This window comes from Panulirus ornatus, chromosome 4 (assembly GCF_036320965.1).
Source record: "Panulirus ornatus isolate Po-2019 chromosome 4, ASM3632096v1, whole genome shotgun sequence".
Taxonomy (NCBI): Eukaryota; Metazoa; Arthropoda; class Malacostraca; order Decapoda; family Palinuridae; genus Panulirus; species Panulirus ornatus.
The window spans coordinates 61,980,369-62,005,999 of NC_092227.1; the positions used below are offsets into that span (position 1 = coordinate 61,980,369).

The 25,631-nt window shown below is 39.5% G+C and overlaps 1 protein-coding gene across 1 annotated transcript in view; it reads right to left on the reverse strand.

Annotated features, from left to right (window-relative positions):
• The window catches only part of LOC139766594 (uncharacterized), a 73,497-nt gene that overhangs the window by 17,350 nt on the left and 30,516 nt on the right, over positions 1 to 25,631 (reverse strand). Inside the window, exons 4-5 of the mRNA XM_071695452.1 lie at positions 14,455 to 14,537; positions 1,245 to 1,424 (exon numbers count right to left, since the gene is read on the reverse strand). Coding sequence (XP_071551553.1) covers positions 1,245 to 1,424; positions 14,455 to 14,537 — 263 coding nt within the window. The remainder of the gene's footprint in view (positions 1 to 1,244; positions 1,425 to 14,454; positions 14,538 to 25,631) is intronic.

Sequence of the window (25,631 nt, forward strand, 5' to 3'; positions counted from 1 at the left end):
TTACTTGCTAAGTTTCTTGCTGATCTGTACAATTAATCTGTACAATTCTCATGAGGTGGAGCTCTGATGAGAGGTTCAGGAAAAGTATTGACTCCTAAGTTCCTCTTACACAGATTTCTGCAGTTGATTTCCTGCTAGATAATATTCACATTAAGGTTTGCTTTTGCTTTGTACAGTTTTCATTGCTTTGCATTTACTCATGTTGAATTTCATTAACACTATATCATATCAGTGATGAAGTTCATACAGTTTCCCTTTTAAGTTTGTGCAATCATCCTTTACTTTCCTCTTGATCTTAGCTGCGTCTGTAAACATATGCAAACATGGGTCTTGTCGTTCTAGCACATCATTTACTTAAACCCATTTTGAGAAACCTCACCTAATATGGCTCCTTTGATCCCTTCTGATAAGGTAATATTCTATTCATCTACAAAATTTTCCCCTGATTTCTTTCTGAAGACCCATATTTTTTCTCATCTTCTTGTCTGGAATAGTGTCAAATGAAAGCTTTATAGTGGTGAAGGAGCAGACTATCTAATAAATCTTCCCTTTTTTTTTCATCTAAAACAGACTTCATTCTTTCAGAGAAGTCTGAAAAATCTGTTGTGCATGACATCATTTCCCTAGCTCCATGTTGTCTCCTTAGTTTCTTCTTTGCTAGCAATTCTATGTCTGCTCCCTTATTGTTTTTTCTTGTATTTTACAGACCACATTCAATTGAGATTAGTCTTTAGTTCGGTGCAGTCTTCCATGACATTTACCCTTATCCTCTACCTTGCTTTCCATTTCTTTTGATGAATAGAGTAAACCAAGTAATGACACTGACAATGCTGACAATAAGTTTAAAATGTTTGGTGGTATATAAAGTTCAAGAGATGGGTCTCCACAGGTACAGACCTCCTTACCCATGCTATACAAACATGTAATTATGCAATGTAGTGCAGAGGTTTGCATTGTGACCCACCTTCCTAACATCCAGACTTTTAGTCTAGAACAGGTTGGATATTTTTCTTTCAGCCAACCTAGCTTTCATCTTCCCCCTTGGGGCTGTTTGATGAATAGATTCCTGATTTCAGTTAGGTTGTGAATCTAAGCTAGTACACATAACGTTTAAACACTGTACATATATATACATACAATAAAGAATTTATATATAACTCCCTGAAACAAAGAAATATCAATCATATACACCTCATCTGTGTGTGTATTTGAGTGACAGTATTGAAAAATACAAGGGGACTCACCTTGAAGGCAAAGGAGCGAACAACAATTATGAAGTAAATATTCAAGAGAATTCCAATGATGTCATCCACAACGTAAGAAATAGGTGAGCCGAGCACGAATAACACTATCACACTGATGGTGGCGAGGACTGTGAGGATGGTGACAATCCACACCCAAGCAAGCACCTGCCCACGACTCTCCTGCAAGGCACGCAACATTGTGTATTCTGTACAAGAAGTTATAGGGACGAATACCAACTTCAATGGTAACTAGAAAAGGATGATGATACTTTAAACTTTCCGGTAAACTTTTTTCTGTGCACTTTTGTACACAGCCTAGGAAAGAGGTTTCCAGTCTTTTTGAGCCACTACTTAAAACTCTTTCCTCCAGTATGTATACTATCTGAAACCTAAAGTCACATTATTTCATAGAAAATATTTTGAACTTAAATATTACATTTATAGTATCATAAATATGCATAAAATATACTCTCCAATTTTTGTAAGAATAAAAGCAATTCACAATCTTTTTCACTAAAGATTGGAACTTTTGTGTCCTAAACAATAATTATTCTGTTGCACACCTGTGTTACCAGTCTGCTTGATGTGAATAGGTTACATACTTGCTCCAGTAAATTATGTAAATTTAACAGTACCACTTGAGTCAGATTGCCTATCTCATCAAATTAAAGAGGGTATCCAACTGCTCAACCTAGCTAGATATCTAATTAACTAGCATACATATCCCTGGGAATAGGAGTGAAAGAATACTTCCCACATATTCCCTACGTGTCATAGAAGGGGTGGGAGCGGGGCACTGGCTGGAAAACCCCCTCCTTCTATTTAGATTTCTAAAAGGGGAAACAGAAGAAGGAGTCATGCGGGGAGTGCTCATCCTCCGTGAAGGCTCAGATTGCGGTGACTAAATGTGTGTGGATGTAACCAAGATGAGAAAAAAGGAGAGATAGGTAGTATGTTTGAGGAAAGGAACCTGGATGTTTTGGCTATGAGTGAAATGAAGCTTAAGAGTAAAGGGAAAGAGTGATTTAGGAATGTCTTGGGGGTAAAGTCAGGGGTTAGTGAGAGGACAAGAGCAAAGGAAGGAGAAGCACTCCTCCTGAAGCAGGAGTTGTGGGAATATGTGATGGAGTGTAAGAGAGTAAACTCTAGATTGATATGGGTAAAACTGAAAGTGGATGGAGAGAGATGGGAGATTATTGGTGACTATGCACCTGGTCATGAGAAGAAAGATCATGAGAGGCAAGTGCTTTGGGAGCAGCTGAGTGAGTGTGTTAGCAGCTTTGATGCACGAGACCGGTTATAGTGATGGGTGATTTGAATGCAAAGGTGAGTAATGTTGAGGGTATAATTGGTGTACATGGGGTGTTGATTGTTTTAAATGGAAATGGTGAAGAGCTTGTGGATTTGTGTGCTGAAAAAGGAATGATGATTGGGAATAATTGGTTTAAAAAGAGAGACACACAAGTATACGTATGTGAGTAGGAGAGATGGCCAGAGGGCGTTATTGGATTACATGTTAATTGATAGGCATGTAAAAGAGAGGCTTTTGGATGTTAACGTGCTGAGAGGGACAGCTGGAGGGATGTCTGATCATAATCTTGTGGAGGTGAAGGTGAAGATTTGTAGAGGTTTTCGGAAAAGAAGAGAGAATGTTGGGGAGAGAGTAAGTGAGCTTAGAAAGGAGACTTGTGTGAGGAAGTACCAGGAGAGATTGAGTGCAAAATGGCAAAAGGTGAGAGCAAATGACGTAAGGGAGTAGGGGAGGAATGGGATGTATTTAGGGAAGCAGTGATGGCTTGCGGAAAAGATACATGTGGCATGAGAAAGGTGAGAGGTGGGCAGATTAGAAAGGGTAGTGAAGGGTGGGATGAAGAATTATGATTATTAGTGAAAGATTTTTGCAGGAAGTAACACAAATGACTGGGAGATGCATAAAAGAAAGTGGCAGGAGGTCAAGAGAAAGGTGCGAGAGGTGAAAAAGAGGGCAAATGAGAGTCGGGGTGAGAGAGTATCATTAAATGTTAGGGAGAACAAAAAGATGTTTTGGAAGGAGGTAAATAAAATGCATAAGACAAGAGAACAAATGGGAACATCGGTGAAGGGGGCAAATGGGGAGCTAACAACAAGTAGTGATGAAGTGAGAATTAGATGGAGTGAATGTTTTGAAGGTTTGTTGAATGTGTTTGATGATAGAGTGGCACATAAAGGGTGTTTTGGTAGGGGTGGTATGCAAAGTGAGAGGGTCAGGGAGAATGGTTTGGTGAACTGAGAAGAGGTAGAGAAAGCTTTGCGGAAGATGAAAGCCGGCAAGGTGGTGGGTTTGGATGGTATTGCGGTGGAATTTATCAAAAAAAGGGATGACTTTGTTGTTGATTGGTTGCTAAGGATATTTAATTTATGTATGGATCATGGTGAAGTGCCTGAGGATTGGTGGAATGCAAACATAGTGCCATTGTACAAAGGCAAAGGGGGTAAAGTTAAGTGTTCAAATTACAGGGGCATAAGTTTGTTGAGTATTCCTGAAAAATTATATGGGAGGGTATTGATTGAGGGGGTAAAGGCATGTAAAGAACATCAAATTGGGGAAGAGCAGTGTGGTTTCAGAAGTGGATCAGGTGTTTGCTTTGAAGAATATATGTGAGAAATACTTAGAAAAACAGATGGATTTGTATGTAGCATTTATGGATCTGGAGAAGGCATATGATAGGGTAGATAAAGATGCTTTGTGGAAAGTTTTAAGAGTAGATGGTGTGGGAGGTAAGTTGCTTGATGCAGTTAAAAGTTTTTACCAAGGATGTAAGGTATGTGTATGAGTAGGAAGAGAGGAGAGTGATTGGTTCCCAGTGAATGTCGGTCTGCGGCAGGGGTGCATGATGTCTCCATGGTTGTTTGATTTGTTTATGGATGGGGTGGTTAGGGAGGTGAATGCAAGAGTTTTGGAGAGAGGAGAAGTTTGCAGTCTGTTGTGGATGAGAGGGCTTGGGAAGTGAGTCAGCTGTTGTTCACTGATGATGCAGCGCTGGTGGCTGATTCGCGCGAGAAACTGCAGTTGGTGACTGAGTTTGGTAAAGTATGTGCAAGAAGAAAGTTGAGAGTAAATGTGAATAAGAGCAAGATTATTAGGTTCAGTAGGGTTGAGGGACAAATAAATTGGGAGGTAAGTTTGAATGAAGAAAAACCAGGGGAAGTGAAGTGTTTTAGATATCTGGGAGTGGACTTAGCAGCGGATGGAACCATGGAAGTGGAAGTAAGTCATAGGGTGGGGGAGGGAACGAAGGTTCTGGGAGCATTGAAGAATATGTGGAAGGCAAGAACATTATCTCGGAGAGCAAAAAATGGGTATGTTTGAAGGAATAGTGGTTCCAACAATGTTATATGGTTGCAAGGCATGGGCTATAGATAGGGTTGTGTGGAGGAGGGTAGATGTGTTGGAAATGAAATTTTTCAGGACAGTATGTGGTGTGAGGTGGTTTGATCGAGTAAGTAATGAAAGGGTAAGAGAGATGTGTGGTAATAAAAAGAGTGTGGTTGAGAGAGCAGAAGAGGGTGTGTTGAAATGGTTTGGTCACATGGAGAGAATTAGTGAGGAAAGATTGACAAAGAGGATATGTGTCAGAGGTGGATGGAAGAAGGAGAAACGGGAGACCAGATTGGAGATGGAAGCATAGCTTGTTTAAATTATCAAAAAAATATCATGATAAAGCCAAAACTTTTATTATTATTTCTTAAAATTCATAATTGAAATGAATGAATAACTCCATTTGTAAAGTCTTTGGTCATTAAAGACTGGAAATCCCATTAAGTGTATAAAGTGTGCATATGTATATCAGGAGCCTTTGTCTTAGCTTTCATTTGATATTCTCATATGCAAGTACATATGTGTCAGGATAAAGAACAACTGGACACAATGATTTTGATACAGCACCTAAATTACTTCCATCTTTTTATTACGCCTTGAGCCATCGTAATGTTGATGTTACCACTGCCATGCTGACAACCACATCATTTTTATGTTAGCATTCTCTGAGTAATGATGTATTGTTTGCCACTTGTGTAATTGTAGATTTGTGCCCATATGTACCTGTCACAGATATGCCTCAATGTCCAGCAAGTACTGTTAATACAAATGAACATGCCAAGAGGGTAATGAAGACCTTTAACTTGAAGGAAAAGTTTAGAATATGGGATGAACTTAAGCATGGGTCTAGCACTCCAGTAGTTACTACTCTTTTGGGTTAATTATAGCAACATCAGCATCATCAGGCTGAAAAGCCAGTCTGTCTGCAAAGCCTTTTCTCATCCAACTATTTTGATGACAATAATGCATCTCAAGATGCAATGACAACAAAGCCCTAAAATATGCTAAAATCAGCCAAAAGTAGCCAAAATTTACCAGAATAGCACAGTGTATGCCATCTAAGCTTTGTTCAGATAAGGTGGTAGAACAATGTTTAATACATATACATAGAAAAAATTTAGCTAAAGAAAAACTGATTTCCTTTGCCTTAGTGCATGCATCTGAGCGATCTCCCAAGCACTGATAAATGTCTTAGATAGTGAAATGATAAAGCTAAAGAACTATTATCTTTTAAGAAATAAAAAAAAATCATGAGGGAACACATCACCTTGTTCCACATATCTTCTGAGAATTCTATGTAATTTCATGATCAGGCTCATTCTTATTATTACTATAATCATCTGTTGAAGCCTGTTCCCTTTGGGAACTCCCATCAATGGATGGCCATGGGAAAAGAATCTCTACTTATCCCTGTCCTTACGTGCCTCGCTCGCATGCACCATTCCATGCATTCTTCTGTTTCTTTCCCTCCAGTATTCCTCTACCCTATTTGTCCATGTCACATGTGGTCTTCCACACAACCAACCCCTTTAATTGTACTGTCATAAACTCTCCTTGTAAACTCCAAGTCTTGCATTCTTTCCACATACCCAAAGAGTATTACATTTCACCCATTCTTCCACTCCACAATTCATCCCCTTGGTGTTCCTTGCCATACCACATCTCTCATACACCCTTTCATTTCTTTCTTCATTCCATCTAGTCATGCCACATGCTCTTCTCAAATAGCTCATTTCCACAGCTTGGATTGTTGACCTCTGTACCTCATTCCATGTCCATGTTTTGGCTGCATAGGTCAAGGTTGGTAGGAATATGCTGTTCTTTCATCCACTCTTCTCTTCCATACTTACACTTCTACCCTTCAATATTCTATTAAGGAACCCAATGACTCTCGACCAAATACAAAATGCTGTATATAAATTTTTTCTTTGGCTATGAATCCTTTCTTTTTTACACCAGACATTTTCCTCCAACTCATTTGAACAAAACATAGGCTACTTGGATGGCATTGCACATTTTGGCTGATTTTGGTATATATTAAGGTTTTGTATCACACCCCAAACTTCCAACAACTGCAAAGTCTGGGTCAGGTGAGTCAGTTCAAGAATAGGGGGGCAGATATGGTAGCTTTCTAATATTTCCTGTATGTACTATGTTGCACATTATTCTCATTATTTAAAGGATGTTTAGGATATTATTTGGTCAGTATTGTTTATCATTTCCATTGTATATATATCCCTGGGGATAGGTGAGAAAGAATACTTCCCACGCATTCCTCAAGCATCGTAGAAGGTGACTAAAGGGGACGGGAGCTGGGGGCTAAAAACCCTCCCCTCCTTGTATTTTAACTTTCTAAAAGGGGAAACAGAAGAAGGAGTCACGCTGGGAAGTGCTCATCCTCCTCGAAGGCTCAGGTTGGGGTGTCTAAATGTGTGTGAATGTAACCAAGATGAGAACAAAGGAGAGATAGGTAGTATGTTTGAGGAAAGGAACCAGGATGTTTTGGCTTTGAGTGAAACGAAGCTCAAGGGTAAAAGGGAAGAGTGGTTTGGGAATATCTTGGGAGTAAAATCAGGTGTTAATGAGAGGACAAGAGCAAGGGAGGGAGTAGCACTACTGAAACAGGCTTGGTGGAAGTATGTGTTAGAGTGTAAGAAAGTAAACTCTAGATTGATATGGGTAAAACTGAAAGTGGATGGAGAGAGATGGGTGAATATTGGTGCATATGCACCTGGGCACGAGAAGAAAGATCATGAGAGGCAAGTGTTTTGGGAGCAGCTGAGTGAGTGTGTTAGTAGTTTTGATGCACGAGACAGGGTTATAGTGATGGGTGATTTGAATGCAAAGGTGAGTAATGTGGCAGTTGAGGGAGTAATTGGTACACACGGGGTGTTCAGTGTTGTAAATGGAAATGGTGAAGAGCTTGTAGCTTTATGTGCTGGAAAAGGACTGGTGATGGGGAATACCTGTTTTAAAAAGAGATATATACATAAGTATACGTATGTAAATAGGAGAGATGGCCAGAGAGCGTTATTGGATTACGTGTTAATTCATAGGTGCGCGAAATAGAGACTTTTGGATGTTGATGTGCTGAGAGGTGCAACTGGAGGGATGTCTGATCATTATCTTGTGGAGGTGAAGGTGAAGATTTGTAGAGGTTTTCAGAAAAGAAGAGGGAATGTTGGGGTGAAGAGAGTGGTGAGAGTAAGTGAGCTTGGGAAGGTGACTTGTGAGAGGAAGTACCAGGAGAGACTGAGTACAGAATGGAAAAAGGTGAGAACAAAGGACGTAAGGGGAGTGGGGGAGGAATGGGATGTATTTAGGGAAGCAGTGATGGCTTGCGCAAAAGATGCTTGTGGCATGAGAAGCGTGGGAGATGGGCAGATTAGACAGGGTAGTGAGTGGTGGGATGAAGAAGTAAGATCAATAGTGAAAGAGAAGAGAGAGGCATTTAGACAATTTTTGCAGGGAAATAATGCAAATGACAGAGTGATGTATAAAAGAAAGAGGCAGGAGGTCAAGAGAAAGGTGCAAGAGGCAAAATAGAGGGCAAATGAGAGTTGGGGTGAGAGAGTATCATTAAGTTTTAGGGAGGATAAAAAGATGTTTTGGAAGGAGGTAAATAAAGTGTGTAAGACAAGGGAACAAATGGGAACATCAATGAAGGGGGCTAATGGGGAGGTGATAACAAGTAATGGTGATGCGAGGTGATGGAGTGAGTATTTTGAAGGTTTGTTGAATGTGTTTGATAATAGAGTGGCAGGTATAGGGTGTTTTGGTTGAGGTGGTGTGCAAAGTGAGAGGGTTAGGAAAAATGATTAGGTAAACAGAGAAGAGGAAGTAAAAGCTTTGCAGAAGATGAAAGCCGGCAAGGCAGCGGGTTTGGATGGTATTGCAGTGGAATTTATTAAAAAAAGGGGGTGACTATTGTTGACTGGTTGGTAACGATATTCAATGTATGTATGACTCAAGGTGAGGTACCTGAGGACTGGCGGAATGCTTGCATAGTGCCATTGTGCAAAGGCAAAGGGGATAAGAGTGAGTGATCAAATTACAGAGGTATAAGTTTGTTGAGTATTCCTGGGAAATTATATGGGAGGGCATTGACTGAGAGGGTGAAGGCATGTACAGAGCATCAGATTGGGGAAGAGCAGTGTGGTTTCAGAAGTGGTAGAGGATGTGTGGATCAGGTGTTTGCTTTGAAAAATGTATGTGAGAAATACTTAGAAAAGCAAATGGATTTGTATGTAGCATTCATGGATCTTGAGAAGGCATATGACAGAATTGATAGAGATGCTCTGTGGAAGGTATTAAGAATATGTAGTATGGGAGGTAACTTGTTAGAAGCAATGAAAAGTTTTTATTGAGGATGTAAGGCATGTGTACGTGTAGGAAGAGATGAAAGTGATTGGTTCTCAGTAAATGTTGGTTTGTGGTAGGGGTGTGTGATGTCTCCATGGTTGTTTAATATGTTTATGGATGGGGTTGTTAGGGAGGTGAATGCAAGAGTTTTGGAAAGAGGAGCAAGTATGCAGTCTGTTGTGGATGAGAGAGCTTGGGAAGTGAGTCAGTTGTTGTTCGCTGATGATACAGAGCTGGTGGCTGATTCATGTGAGAAGCTACAGAAGTTAGTGACTGAGTCTGGTAAAGTGTGCGAAAGAAGAAAGCTGAGGGTAAATGTGTATAAGAGCATGGTTATTAGGTACAGTGGGGTTGAGGGACAAGTCAATTGGGAAGTAAGTTTGAATGGAGAAAGGCTGGAGGGAATAAGTGTTTCAGATACCTGGGAGTATATTTGGCAGCGGATGGGACCATGGAAGTGGAAGTGAATCGTAGGGTGGGGGAGGGGGCGAAAATTCTGGGAGCGTTGAAAAATGTGTGGAAGACGAGAACGTTATCTTGGAAAGCAAAAATGGGTATGTTTGAAGGAATAGTGGTTCCAACAATGTTATATGGTTGTGAGGCATGGGCTAGAGAGAGAGTTATGAGGTGGAGAGTGGATGTGCTGGAAATGAGATGTTTGAGGACAATATGTGGTGTGAGGTGGTTTGATCGAGTAAGTAATGAAAGGGTAAGAGAGATGCTTGGTAATAAAAAGAGTGTGGTTGAAAGAGCAGAAGAGGGTGTTTTGAAATAGTTTGGTCTCATGGAGAGAATGAGTGAGGATAGATTGACAAAGAGGATATATATGTCAGAGGTGGAGGGAATAAGGAGAAGTGGGAGACCAAATTGGAGGTGGAAAGATGGAGTGAAAAAGATTTTGAGTGATCGGGGCCTGAACATGCAGGAGGGTGAAAGGCGTGCAAGGAATAGAGTGAATTGGAACGATGTGGTATACCGGGGTCGACGTGCTGTCAATGGATTGAACCAGGGTATGTGAAGCATCTGGGGTAAACCATGGAGAGTTCTGTGGGGCCTGGATGTGGAAAGGGAGCTGTGGTTTCGGTGCCTTATTACATGAGAACTAGAGACTGAGTGTGAACGAATGTGGCCTTTGTTGTCTTTTTCTAGTGCTACCTCGCACACATGAAGGGGGAGGGGATTTTCATTTCATGTGTGGCGGGGTGGCGACGGGAATGAATAAGGGCAGACTATGAATTATGTACATGTGTATATATGTATATGTGTGTGTGTATATATGTATACGTTGAGATGTATAGGTATGTATATGTGCGTGTGTGGAAGTGTATGTATATACATGTGTATGTGGGTGGGTTGGGCCATTCTTTCATCTGTTTCCTTGCACTACCTCGCTAATGTGGGAGACAGCGACAAAGTATATGAAATAAATATGTACAATTTTGAAAATTACTTTGTGTAGTTTTGGCTTTTGGCCCCAAATGCCCTTTGATATGATAAAAATTATTATTTGTATATTTTATACATATCTTTGTAGGTTCTTAACTAACTCACACACTAAAGATTAGTTACATAAGAGTATATTATTTAAAAAACTACTGGAAAAGAAATATGGGCAGTGCCACTGTGTACAGTTTAGAACGTTTCCGGTTGACAATGCTAGATGTTATCTTATGGTTTAAGATATATTTTACTTCGTGAATGTGATGTGGTAAACTGTAAGTTTTGATATGTTTATTTTCTACACAATTCTTTTCAGTCTGTTCCTACCTAGTGCATGAACTAATGTTTATCTATTTGTCCAGAAAAGAAAAGAAAAACCTTACAATTGCTTATGTTCAGAACTTTTGTCTTTCATTCAATGAGTGATTTAGCAAAATATATACAGGAGTATGCAAAAAACAGCAGACCATTGGATCCCTTTGAGGTTGTTTTAGATAGTGGAAGGTATCAGAAATTCAAGGATTAACTGGAAGGCATACAGATAATTCAGAGACAAAAACCTGCAAATTGCCAGGGTAACTAAGAAGGCCTGAATGATGTTAGTCGCAGACTTGAAGAGAAATATTTATGAAGTCTCCCTTAAACATATCCTATAGTACTGCTTTCAACCACTCTAACTGGCAGATCATTCCATATGTTTACAATCCAGTTGAAGAGAAAGTACTTTGCTTCTCTCCTGGTAAAAATTTTGGCCACAAGTTTGTATCTTGTTGGATCAAGATTATGAAAGCCTTAGATAATTGTATCAGATTACCATTAACCTCTTTTCTAAGCTAAATAGATTCAAGTCATTTTGCTAGTACTCGCAGGATTCGTTTCTCAGTTCTAGAATCATTTTGGTAGCATGATACTGCACTCTCTCCAGTCTGTCTGCATCTCTTTTCAAGTAGGATGACCATAACTGAACACAATATTCATGATGGGGATGCACAAACGAATTGTACGTAAGGATGATTTCCTTAGACTTAAATTCAAAAACCTTACCTATGAATCTTGGAATCTCGTTCACTCTTTTCAATGCTTCTATGTACTTTTTTTTTTATTTTTCTACACAGTTCTTTAGTCAGGTCATTACTAATTCATGCACTAAAATATGGTATAGATTAAGAAAATTATGAAAATATTTACTCAAGGTACATTTGTAATTTAGTTTGGTGAGGCAAGTCAATGATCATATTTCAGTTGAAAAAAATTCATAATTTCTGTGGTAATTATATAGTAGATTGTATTTTAAGATTTTCTTTTTCATTCATGTCTCAACAGTAAGTTCTTACCTAATTTATGAATTAACAATTATCTACATATTCAGAAAGATTATAAAAAACTTACTTAGCCTATATACCAAATTCATAAAGAAATGAGGGTGTGACCTGTCCATTATTTTCTGCATGTATCATATATTACTTTCATTGCTTAGATAAGATTTTAAGTATTTTTTGGTGCATTATATCCATTACCTGCCAGATTTTTGAGGATTAATTTTCTTCCATGGTCTCTAACCTCTCATGGAAATGGATGTCATGATATTGAACAAAATGACCGAATGTGAACTTTCCTGCTACCTATCCAGTACTAAATCCTGACTTATTTGTATGACAGTGAATAGAGTATATATCTATGGAACTGTAATCTTATTTTCAGATAAAATTCATCCCAAATAGTTTAATGATGTTACAGGAGGTAATGTATATAAAGAAATATAGAATTAAAGTATGAACTCGAAAATTCTTGTGGCATGTATTATTGGATACAAATAATTGCATTATCACTGATGATATGATGAATGTCTCACACGAATGTACCGCATCCACATGTCAAAATGCCTGTTCAGCTGTATGAAATCCATTTTCATGACTTAAAACGTTGCATCAGCATGTGACCGTATTATTTATCACTGTTTAACTGATTCTCCCCTATCCCTGTATGTCATAGAAAGCAAATAAAAGGGGTGGGAGCAGAGGCTGGAAACCTTACTCTTTTTGTATTTCAGATTTTAAAGTTGGGAACAGAAGGTGCCAAACAAGGAGTGCTCGTCCTCCTTAAAGCCTCAGGCTGGGATGTTTGGATGTAACCATATTGAGAAGGGAGAGACAGGTATGTTTGAGGAAAGGAACCTGTATGTTCTAGCTCTGAGTGAAACAAAGCTCAAGTGTAAGGGGGAAGAATGGTTTGTGAATGCCTTATGGGTAAATTCTGATGTAAGAGTCAGGGCAAGAGCTAAGAAAGGGGCAGCACTTTTGCTGAAGGAATTGTGGGAATTTGTAAAAGACAGTAAGGAAATTATGTCCAGACTGATGTGGGTAAAAATGGAAGTGGATTATGAGAGGAAGGTGATTATTAGTGCTTATGCACCTGGCCGTGAGAAGGAGCAGGGACAGCTCACTTAGTGTGTCAGCAGTTTTGATGTAAGGGATTAATGATCGGTGATAGGAATGCAAAAGTGGGTAATGTGGCAGCTGAGGGTATAATTAAAGGTTTTACAGTATTCAGTGATGTAAATGGAAATGGTGAACTGCTTGTGGAGTCCGATAATTGGGAATACTGTCCCTTGTTTAAAAAGAGGGACATACATAAGAATATGTGGAGTAGGAAAGATTGTAAGTGGGCATTATTGGTTTGCATACTACCTGATAGGCATGCTAGAGAGAAATTCATGGATATGAATGTGCTTGGAAGGGCATCTGTTGGCAAACCTGGTTATTACTTGATGGAGGCAAGGGTGAAGATTTGTAGAAGCTTTTGTTGGCAAAAGTAAGGAAGCTTCAGAAAGATGCTTGTATCGAGAGATGCCAGGAGAGTGTAAAATGGCTGAAGGTAAGATGAGTTGAAGTAAGGGGAGTGGGTGAACAATGTGAAGTGTTTAGGAAAGCAGTGTTGTTACATGTGTGGCATGCAGAAAGTGAGAGGTGGGCAAGTGAGAAAGAGTAGTGAGTGGTGGGATGATGAAGCCTAGTTGCTAGTGAAAGGGAGGTGTATGAGTGTTCCTTACAGGGAAGGAGTGAGAGTGATAGGAGACATACAAGAGAAAGCAGCAGGAGTGAAGAAGGAAATGCAGGAGCTGATAAAGAAGCATATGAGAGTTGGGGTGAATGAATATCAATAAACTCAGGGAGAATTGGAAAATGTTTTGGAAAGAGATTACTTTTGTGAGAACAAGAAATCAAATGGGAACATCAGTGAAGGGTGTAAGAGGATGTTGGAAGAGATTTGATAAAGTTGGAGAAGGGATTGCTCCCTGGAGGAAAGGCATTTTACGAGTTTCAGTGTTGCAGAGGTGAAGGCATTGTGAGTGACTCTGGCATGGCAGCTAGCTCTGAAATTCAATTTGCCAACTCCTTTTTGTCATTGTTATGGAGGGTGGTGTCAAGTATTGTTTGTGTGAGGATGTGTTGGGGGACAGTGTCAAATACTCTGATGATGTCTCTTGCCACCAGTACTGTATGGGAGGGGTGTTTGTGGTTGGTTGACTCTATCTAGGATATGTTGTGTGAGGTTTGTGTGTACAGTAGTAGGGTGGTAGAGTGTTTATTAATCAGTCTATAACTACCTGAGGATCAATTTCAATGAAAGAGTCTTACTGTTACCCAGGACCTCTTTTTCAGTCATTCAGCAAGTTTGGTTGAAATATTGTAAATAAAAAGTCTGTTATTTTTTGGTATCTACGGCAGCAGAGCCATATATGGTACAGCCAAAACTGCAGCATAAAAATAGGAAAGTATAAGAACCTGTGTACTGCGGTGTTGACTTGAGTTTATTGTAAAATGTTGAAAAGTCATTGCCATTGAACTTATGCTTAGGTTCAGTTTTTTTTTACCGTACTCATGATTCTTGTAATGATGGTTAGTTTTATTTGCATTCTTGGCATATGAAAACCATAATTTCTGATCATGACTTATAAAGTATGCTACAGAAACATGCCTTAAAAATTCACTGGAGAAAAAAAAAGAGGTAACTCAAGGTGAGATAACACCAGCCAGGACCATAGCTTACCTTCCTGACACCATTGATGAGGATGGAGCTGATGATGAGACGAAGACATCCTATCACGAGCTCAGGCCACACAACAATAGCACCTGAAATACCATTTCATACAATACACTAAAGCCAAAATTTGATTACGTCAGTTGGATAACTACTTTGGGACTACATTCTACACATTATTAAGATTCATATTTATGTAAAAGTTGGAGCACCTATCCGTTAATAGTGTCTTGGAATAAGATTATTATTCAATATGTGCATCAATAAAATACACATTATAAACTAATAAGTCAAAGAGTATATCATTATGGTTATTATCATTATTATCATTATTATTACTATTATTGCTTTTATCATCATTCTTTCTTTCATACTTATTTGCTGTTTCCCACGTGGGTGAGGTAGCATCAAGAACAGATATAAAAATGGCCTCATTTGCTCACATCCTTTCTTTTTATAATAATTTTTATTATTATTATTGTTTTCAAACATATTTGCTGTTTCCTGTGTTAGCAAGATAACATTAAGAACAGAGGACTGAGACTTACAGGGGATATCCTCACTTGGCCCCCTTCTCTGTTGTCTTTTCTGGAATATTAAAATGGGAGGGGAGGATTTCCAGTCCCCTGCTCCCTCCCCTTTTAGTTGCCTTATATGACACACAGGGAAAAATGTGGGAAGTATTTATTATTATTATTGTTGTCTGCAATTATTATCATTATTATGATTATTATTTTTTTTTTTTTTTTTTTTTTTTTTTTTTTTGCTTTGTCGCTGTCTCCCATGTTTGCGAGGTAGCACAAGGAAACAGATGAAAGAAATGGCCCAACCCACCCCCATACACATGTATATACATACGTCCACACACGCAAATATACATACCTACACAGCTTTCCATGGTTTACCCCAGACGCTTCACATGCCCTGATTCAATCCACTGACAGCACGTCAACCCCGGTATACCACATCGATCCAATTCACTCTATTCCTTGCCCTCCTTTCACCCCCCTGCATGCTCAGGCCCCGATCACACAAAATCTTTTTCACTCCATCTTTCCGCCTCCAATTTGGTCTCCCACTTCTCCTCGTTCCCTCACCTCTGACACATATATCCTCTTGGTCAATCTTTCCTCACTCATTCTCTCCATATGCCCAAACCATTTCAAAACACCCTCTTCTGCTCTCTCAACCACGCTCTTTTTATTTCCACGCATCTCACTTACCCGTACATTACTTACTCGATCAAACCACTTCACACGACACACTGTCCTCAGACATCTCATTTCCAGCACATCCACCCTCCTGCACACAACTCTATCCATAGCCCACGCCTCGCAACCATACAACATTGTTGGAACCACTATTCCTTCAAACATACCCATTTTTGCTTTCCGAGATAATGTTCTCGACTTCCACACATTCTTCAAGGCTCCCAGGATTTTCGCCCCCTCCCCCACCCTATGATTCACTTCCGCTTCCATGGTTCCATCCGCTGCCAGATCCACTCCCAGATATCTAAAACACTTTACTTCCTCCACTTTTTCTCCATTCAAACTTACCTCCCAATTGACTTGACCCTCAACCCTACTGTACCTAATAACCTTGCTCTTATTCACATTTACTCTTAACTTTCTTCTTTCACACACTTTACCAAACTCAGTCACCAGCTTCTGCAGTTTCTCACATGAATCAGCCACCAGCGCTGTATCATCAGCGAACAACAACTGACTCACTTCCCAAGCTCTCTCATTCACAACAGACTTCATACTTGCCCCTCTTTCCAAAACTCTTGCATTCACCTCCCTAACAACCCCATCCATAAACAAATTAAACAACCATGGAGACATCACACACCCCTGCCGCAGACCTACATTCACTGAGAACCAATCACTTTCCTCTCTTCCTACACGTACACGTGCCTTACATCCTCGATAAAAACTTTTCACTGCTTCTAACAACTTGCCTCCCACACCATATATTCTTAATACCTTCCACAGAGCATCTCTATCAACTCTATCATATGCCTTCTCCAGATCCATATATGCTACATACAAATCCATTTGCTTTTCTAAGTATTTCTCACATACATTCTTCAAAGCAAACACCTGATCCACACATCCTCAACCACTTCTGAAACCACACTGCTCTTCCCCAATCTGATGCTCTGTACATGCCTTCACCCTCTCAATCAATACCCTCCCATATAATTTACCAGGAATACTCAACAAACTTATACCTCTGTAATTTGAGCACTCACTCTTATCCCCTTTGCCTTTGTACAGTGGCACTATGCACGCATTCCGCCAATCCTCAGGCACCTCACCATGAGTCATACATACATTAAATAACCTTCCCAACCAGTCAACAATACAGTCACCCCCTTTTTTAATAAATTCCACTGCAATACCATCCAAACCTGCTGCCTTGCTGGCTTTCATCTTCCACAAAGCTTTTACTACCTCTTCTCTGTTTACCAAATCATTTCCCCTAGCCCTCTCACTTTGCACACCACCTCGACCAAAACACCCTATATCTGCCACTCTATCAAACACATTCAACAAACCTTCAAAATACTCACTCCATCTCCTTCTCACATCACCATTACTTGTTATCACCTCCCCATTTGCGCCCTTCACTAAAGTTCCCATTTGCTCCCTTGTCTTACGCACTTTATTTACCTCCTTCCAGAACATCTTTTTATTCTCCCTAAAATTTAATGATGCTCTCTCACCCCAACTCTCATTTGCCCTCTTTTTCACCTCTTGCACCTTTCTCTTGACCTCCTGTCTCTTTCTTTTATACATCTCCCACTCAATTGCATTTTTTTTTTATTATTATTATTATTATTATTATTATTATTATTATTATTATTATTATTATTGTTGTTGTTGTTGTTGTTGTTGTTGTCAACATTTATTATTATTATCATTATCATGCAGGGGGAGGGGGTTGTCACATCATGTGTGGCGGGGTGGCGATGAGAATGAATAAGGGCAGACAGTATGAATTAGGTACACGTGTTTGTATGTATATGTCTGTGTGTGTATATATATGTATACGTTTAGATGTATAGGTATGTATATGTGCATGTGTGGACTGTGTATGTATATACATGTGTATGTGGGTGGGTTGGGCCATTATTTCATCTGTTTCCTTGCACTACCTCGCTAATGTGGGAGACAGCGACAAAGTCTAGTAAATGAAATAAATATGTACAGTTTTCAAAATTACTCTGTGTAGTTTTGGCTTTTGGCCCCAAGTGCCTTCTCATATGGTAGAAATTATTATTTATATATTTTATACATATCTTTGTAGGTTCTTAACTAACTCACACACTAAAGATTAGTTACATAAGAGTATATTATCAAAAAAACTACTGGAAAAGAAATATGGGCAATGCCACAGTGTACAGTTTAGATCATTTCCGGTTGACGATGCTAGATGTTATGGTTTAAGATATATTTTACTTCGTGAATGTGATGTGGTAAACTGTAAGTTTTGATATGTTTATTTTCTACACAATTCTCTTCAGTTTGTTCCTACTTAGTGCATGAACTAATGTTTATCTGCATGTCCAGAAAAGAAAAGAAAAACCTTACAATTGCTTATGTTCAAAACTTTTGTCTTTCATTCAATGAGTGATTTAGCAAAATATATACAGGAGTATGCAAGTAACAGCAGACCATTGGATCCCTTTGAGGTTGTTTTAGATAGTGGAAGATATCAGAAATTCAAGGATTAACTGGAAGGCATACAGATAATTCAGAGACAAAAACCTGCAAATTGCCAGGGTAACTAAGAAGGCCTGAATAATGTTAGTCACAGACTTGAAGAGAAATATCTATGAAGTCTGCCCTTAGACATATCCTATAGTACTGCTTTCAACCATTCTAACTGGCAGATCATTCCATATGTTTACAAACCAGTTGAAGAAAAAGTACTTTGCTTCTCTCCTGGTAAAAATTTTGGCCACAAGTTTGTATCTTGTTGGATCAAGATTATGAAAGCCTTTGATAATTGTATCAGATTACCTTTAACTTCTTTTCTAAGCTAAATAGATTCAAGTCATTTTGCTAGTACTCACAGGATTCGTTTCTCAGTTTTAGAATCATTTTGGTAGCATGGTACTGCACTCTCTCCAGTCTGTCTGCATCTCTTTTCAAGTAGGATGACCATAACTGAACACAATATTCATGATGGGGATGCACCAACAAATTGTACGTATGGATGATTTCCTTAGACTTGAATTCGAAAACCTTACCTATGAATCCTGGAATCTTGTGCATCCTTTTCAATGCTTCTATGTACTTTTTTTTTTATTTTTCTACACAGTTCTTTAGTCAGGTCATTACTAATTCATGCACTAAAATATGGTATAGATTAAGAAAATTATGAAAATACTTACTCAAGGTACATTTGTAATTTAGTTTGGCGAGGCAAGTCAATGATCATATTTCAGTTGAAAAAAATTCATAATTTCTGTGGTGATTATATGGTAGATTGTATTTTAAGATTTTCTTTTTCACTCATGTCTCAACAGTAAGTTCTTACCTAATTTATGAATTAACCATTATCTACATATTCAGAAAGATTATAAAAAACTTACTTAGCCTATATACCAAATTCATGAAGAAATGAGGGTGTGACCTGTCCATTATTTTCTTTATGTATTATATATTACTTTCATTGCTTAGATAAGATTTTAAGTATTTTTTGGTGTATTATATCCATTACCTGCCAGATTTTTGAGGATTAATTTTCTTCCATGGTCTCTAACCTCTCATGGAAATGGATGTCATGATATTGAACAAAATGACCGAATGTGAACTTTCCTGCTACCTATCCAGTACTAAATCCTGACTTATTTGTATGACAGTGGCGATGAGAATGAACAAGGGCAGACAGTATGAATTATGTACATGTGTTTGTATGTATATGTCTGTGTGTGTATATATATGTATACGTTGAGATGTATGGGTATGTATATGTGCATGTGTGGATGTGTATGTATATACATGTGTATGTGGGTGGGTTGGGCCATTCTTTCATCTGTTTCCTTGCACTACCTCACTAACACAGGAGGCTGCGACAAAGTATGATAGATAAATAAATAAATATTATCAATATTATTATTATTATTTATTATTATCCCTGGGAATAGGGGAGAAAGAATACTTCCCACACGTGTGGAGTGCTCATCCTCCTCGAAGGCTCAGATTGGGGTGTCTAAATGTGTGTGGATGTAACCAAGTTGAGAAAAAAGGAGAGATATGTAAGGCACGTGTACATGTAGGAAGAGAGGAAAGTGACTGGTTCTCAGTGAATGTAGGTTTGCGGCAGGGGTGTGTGATGTCTCCATGGTTGTTTAATTTGTTTATGGATGGGGTTGTTAGGGAGGTAAATGCAAGAGTTTTGGAAAGAGGGGCAAGTATGAAGTCTGTTGGGGATGAGAGAGCTTGGGAAGTGAGTCAGTTGTTGTTCGCTGATGATACAGCGCTGGTGGCTGATTCATGTGAGAAACTGCAGAAGCTGGTGACTGAGTTTGGTAAAGTGTGTGGAAGAAGAAAGTTAAGAGTAAATGTGAATAAGAGCAAGGTTATTAGGTACAGTAGGGTTGAGGGTCAAGTCAATTGGGAGGTGAGTTTGAATGGAGAAAAACTGGAGGAAGTGAAGTGTTTTAGATATCTGGGAGTGGATCTGGCAGCGGATGGAACCATGGAAGCGGAAGTGGATCATAGGGTGGGGGAGGGGGCGAAAATTCTGGGGGCCTTGAAGAATGTGTGGAAGTCGAGAACATTATCTCGGAAAGCAAAAATGGGTATGTTTGAAGGAATAGTGGTTCCAACAATGTTGTATGGTTGCGAGGCGTGGGCTATGGATAGAGTTGTGCGCAGGAGGATGGATGTGCTGGAAATGAGATGTTTGAGGACAATGTGTGGTGTGAGGTGGTTTGATCGAGTAAGTAACGTAAGGGTAAGAGAGATGTGTGGAAATAAAAAGAGCGTGGTTGAGAGAGCAGAAGAGGGTGTTTTGAAGTGGTTTGGGCACATGGAGAGAATGAGTGAGGAAAGATTGACCAAGAGGATATATGTGTCGGAGGTGGAGGGAACGAGGAGAAGAGGGAGACCAAATTGGAGGTTGAAAGATGGAGTGAAAAAGATTTTGTGTGATCGGGGCCTGAACATGCAGGAGGGTGAAAGGAGGGCAAGGAATAGAGTGAGTTGGAGCGATGTGGCATACCGGGGTTGACGTGCTGTCAGTGGATTGAATCAAGGCATGTGAAGCGTCTGGGGTAAACCATGGAAAGCTGTGTAGGTATGTATATTTGCGTGTGTGGACGTATGTATATACATGTGTATGGGGGGGGGTTGGGCCATTTCTTTCATCTGTTTCCTTGCGCTACCTCGCAAACGCGGGAGACAGCGACGAAGTATAATAAATAAATAAATAGGTAGTATGGTTGAGGAAAGGAACCTGGATGTTTTGGCTCTGAGTGAAATGAAGCTCAAGGGTAAAAGGGAAGAGTGGTTTGGGAATGTCTTGGGAGTAAAGTCAGGGGTTAGTGAGAAGACAAGAGCACGGGAAGGAGTAGCACTACTTCTGGAACAGGAGTTGTGGGATTATGTGATAGAGTGTAAGAAAGTAAACTCTAGATTGATATGGGTAAAACTGAAAGTGGATGGAGAGATTTGGGTGATTATTGGTGCATATGCACCTGGGCATGAGAAGAAAGATCATGAGAGGCAAGTGTTTTGGGAGCAGCTAAGTGAGAGTGTTAGTAGTTTTGATGCACGAGACCGGGTTATAGTGATGGAAGATTTGAATGCAAAGGTGAGTAATGTGGCAGTTGAGGGAATAATTGGTGTACATGGGGTGTACAGTGTTGTACATGGAAATGGTGAAGAGCTTGTAGATTTATGTGCTGAGAAAGGACTAGTGATTGGGAATACCTGGTTTAAAAAGAGAGATATACATAAGTATAAGTATGTAAGTAGGAGAGATGGCCAGAGAGCATTATTGGATTACATGTTAATTGATAGGCGTGCAAAAGAGAGACTTTTGGATGTTAATGTGCTGAGAGATGCAGCTGGAGGGATGTCTGATCATTATCTTGTGGAGGTGAAGGTGAAGATTTGCAGAGGTTTTCTGAAAAGAAGAGAGAATGTTGGGGTGAAGAGAGTGGTGAGAGTAAATGAGCTGGGGAAAGAGACTTGTGTGAAGAAGTACCAGGAGAGACTGAGTACAGAATGGAAAAAGGTGAGAACAAAGGACGTAAGGGGAGTGGGGGATGTATTTAGGGAAGCAGTGATGGCTTGTGCAAAAGATGCTTGTGGCATGAGAAGTGTGGGAGGTGGGCAGATTAGAAAGGGTAGTGAGTGGTGGGATGAAGATTATTAATGAAAGGGAAGAGAGAAGCATTTGGACGATTTTTGCAGGAAAATAATGCAAATGACTGGGAGATGTATAAAAGAAAGAGGCAGGAGGTCAAGAGAAAGGTGCAAGAGGCAAAAAAAGAGGGCAAATGAGAGTTGGGATGAGAGTTTATCATTAAATTTCAGGGAGAATAAAAAGATGTTTTGGAAGGAGGTAAATAAAGTGCGTAAGACAGGGGAACAAATGGGAACATCAGTGAAGGGGGCTAATGGGGAGGTGATAACAAGTAGTGGTGATGTGAAAAGGTGATGGAGTGAGTATTTTGAAGGTTTGTTGAATGTGTTTGATAATAGAGGGGCAGATATAGGGTGTTTTGGTTGAGGTGGTGTGCAAAGTGAGAGGGTTAGGGAGAATGATTTGGTAAACAGAGAAGAGGTAGTAAAAGCTTTGTGGAAGATGAAAGCCAGCAAGGCAGCAGGTTTGGATGGTATTGCAGTGGAATTTATTAAAAAAGGGGGTGACTGTATTGTTGACTGGTTGGTAATGTTATTTAATGTATGTATAGCTCATGGTGAGGTGCCTGAGGATTGGCGGAATGCTTGCATAGTGCCATTGTACAAAGGCAAAGGGGATAAGAGTGAGTGCTCAAATTACAGAAGTATAGGTTTGTTGAGTATTCCTGGGAAATCATATAGAAAGGTATTGATTGAGAAGGTGAAGGCATGTACAGAGCATCAGACTTGTGAAGAGCAGTGTGGTTTCAGAGGTAGTAGAGGATGTGTGGATCAGGTATTTGCTTTGAAAAATGTATGTGAGAAATACTTAGAAAAGCAAATGGATTTGTATGTAGCATTTATGGATCTTGAGAAGGCATATGATAGAGTTGATAGAGATGCTCTGTGGAAGGTATTAAGAATATATGGTGTGGGAGGTAAGTTGTTAGAAGCAGTGAAAAGTTTTTATCGAGGATGTAAGGCATGTGTACGTGTAGGAAGAGAGGAGAGTGATTGGTTCTCAGTGACTGTTTTTTGCGGCAGGGCTGCATGATGTCTCCATGGTTGTTTAATTTGTTTATGGATGGGGTTGTTAGGTAGGTGAATGCAAGAGTTTTGTAGAGAGGGGCAAGTATGCAGTCTGTTGTGGATGCGAGAGCTTGGGAAGTGAGTCAGTTGTTGTTCGTTGATGATACAATGCTGGTGGCTGATTTGAGTGAGAAACTGCAGAAGTTGGTGACCGAGTTTGGTAAAGTGTGTGAAAGAAGAAAGCTGAGAGTAAATGTGAATAAGAGCAAGGTTATTAGGTACAGTAGGGTTGAGGGACAAGTCAACTGGGAGGTAAGTTTGAATGGAGAAAGTCTGGAGGAAGTGAAGTCTTTTAGATATCTGGGAGTTGATTTAGCAGCGGATGGAACCATGGAAGCGGAAGTGAATCATGGGTTGGGGAGGGGGCGAAAGTTCTGGTAGCGTTGAAAAATGTGTGGAAGTCGAGAACGTTATCTTGGAAAGCAAAAATGGGTATGTTTGAAGGAATAGGGGTTCTAACAATGTTATATGGTTGCGAGGCATGGGCTATAGATAGAGTTGTGAGGAGGGTGGATGTGCTGGAAATGAGATGTTTGAGGACAATATGTGGTGTGAGGTGGTTTGATCGAGTAAGTAATGAAAGGGTAAGAGAGATGTGTGGTAGTAAAAATAGTGTGGTTGAGAGAGCAGAAGAGAGTGTTTTGAAATAGTTTGGTCTCATGGAGAGAATGAGTGAGGAAAGATTGACCAAGAGGATATATGTGTCAGAGGTGGAGGGAATGAGGAGAAGTGGGAGACCAAATTGGAGGTGGAAAGATGGACTAAAAAAGATTTTGAATGATCAGGGCCTGAACATGCAGGAGGGTGAAAGGCGTGTAAGGAATAGAGTGAACTGGAATGATGTGGTATACTGAGGTCAACGTGCTGTCAATGGATTGAACCATGGCATGTGAAGGGTCTGGGGTAAACCATGGAAAGTTTTGTGGGGCCTGGATGTGGAAAGGGAGCTGTGGTTTCGGTGCATTATACATGACAGCTAGAGACTGAGTGTGAACGAATGTGGCCTTTGTTGTCTTTTCCTAGCGCTACCTCGCACACATGCGGGAGGAAGGGGTTTCCATTTCATGTGTGGCGGGGTGGCGACGGGAATGAATAAGGGCAGACAGTATGATTTATGTACATGAGTGTATATGTCTGTGTGTGTATTTATATATGTATACGTTGAGATGTATAGGTATGTGTATGTACGTGTGTGGACGTGTATGTATATACATGTGTATGTGGGTGGGGTGGGCCGTTCTTTCGCCTGTTTCCTTGTGCTACCTCGCTAACGCGGGAGACAGTGACAAAGTATAATAAAAAAATTTATTATTTATTTATTATACTTTGTCGCTGTCTCCCGCGTTTGCGAGGTAGCGCAAGGAAACAGACGAAAGAAATGGCCCAACCCCCCCCATACACATGTATATACATACGTCCACACACACAAATATACATACCTACACAGCCTTCCACGGTTTACCCCAGACGCTTCACATGCCCTGCTTCAATCCACTGACAGCACGTCAACCCCGGTATACCACATCGCTCCAACTCACTCTATTCCTTGCCCTCCTTTCACCCTCCTGCATGTTCAGGCCCCGATCACACAAAATCTTTTTCACTCCATCTTTCCACCTCCAATTTGGTCTCCCTCTTCTCCTTGTTCCCCCCACCTCCGACACATATATCCTCTTGGTCAATCTTCCTCACTCATTCTCTCCATGTGCCCAAACCCCTTCAAACACCCTCTTCTGCTCTCTCAACCACGCTCTTTTATTTCCACACATCTCTCTTACCCTTACGTTACTCACTCGATCAAACCACCTCACACCACACATTGTCCTCAAACATCTCATTTCCAGCACATCTTTTTTAAAAATTTTTTTTTTTTTTTTTTTTTTTAAAAAAAAATTTTTTTATATTTTTTTTAAAAAAAAAAAAAATTTTTTTTTAAAAAATTTTTTTTTTTTAAAAAAAGGGGTTTTTTTTTAAAATTTTAAAAAAAAATTTTTTTTTTTTTAAAATTTAATTTTTTTAATTTAAAAAAAATTTTTTTTTAAATTTTTTTTTTTTAATTTTTTAAAAATTTTTATTTTTTATTTTTTTAAAAAAAAAAATTTTTAAAATTTTTTAATTTTTTTTTTTAAAAATTTTTTTAAAAAATTTTTTTTTTTTTTTTTTAAAAAATTTTTTTTTAAAAAATTTTTTTTTTTTTTTTAAAATTGTTTTTTTAATTTTAAAAACCCAAGGGAAAAGTTTTGTGGGGCCTGGATGGGAAAGGGAGCTGTGGTTTGGGTTGCATTATACATGACAGCTAGAGCTGAGTGGGGAACGAAATGTGGCCTTTTTTTGTTTTTTCCCTAGCGCAAACCTCGCACACATGCGGGGGGAAAGGGGGTTTTCCCTTTCATGTGGGGCGGGGGGGGCGAGGGAATGAATAAGGGCAGACGTATGTTTATGTACATGAGGGGTATATGTCTGTGGGTGGTTTTTTTAATATTGTATACGTTGAGATGTTTTAGGAATGTTTTTTTGTACGGGGGGACGTGTATGTATATAAAAGTGAAAGGGGGTGGGGGGGGGCCGTTTTTTCCCGCCTTTTTCCCTTGGCTACCTCGCTAACGGGGGAGACAGTGACAAAGTATAATAAAAAACCCTCATATCCTCTTGGTCAATCTTTCCTCACTCATTCTCTCCATGTGCCCAAACCACTTCAAAACACCCTCTTCTGCTCTCTCAACCACGCTC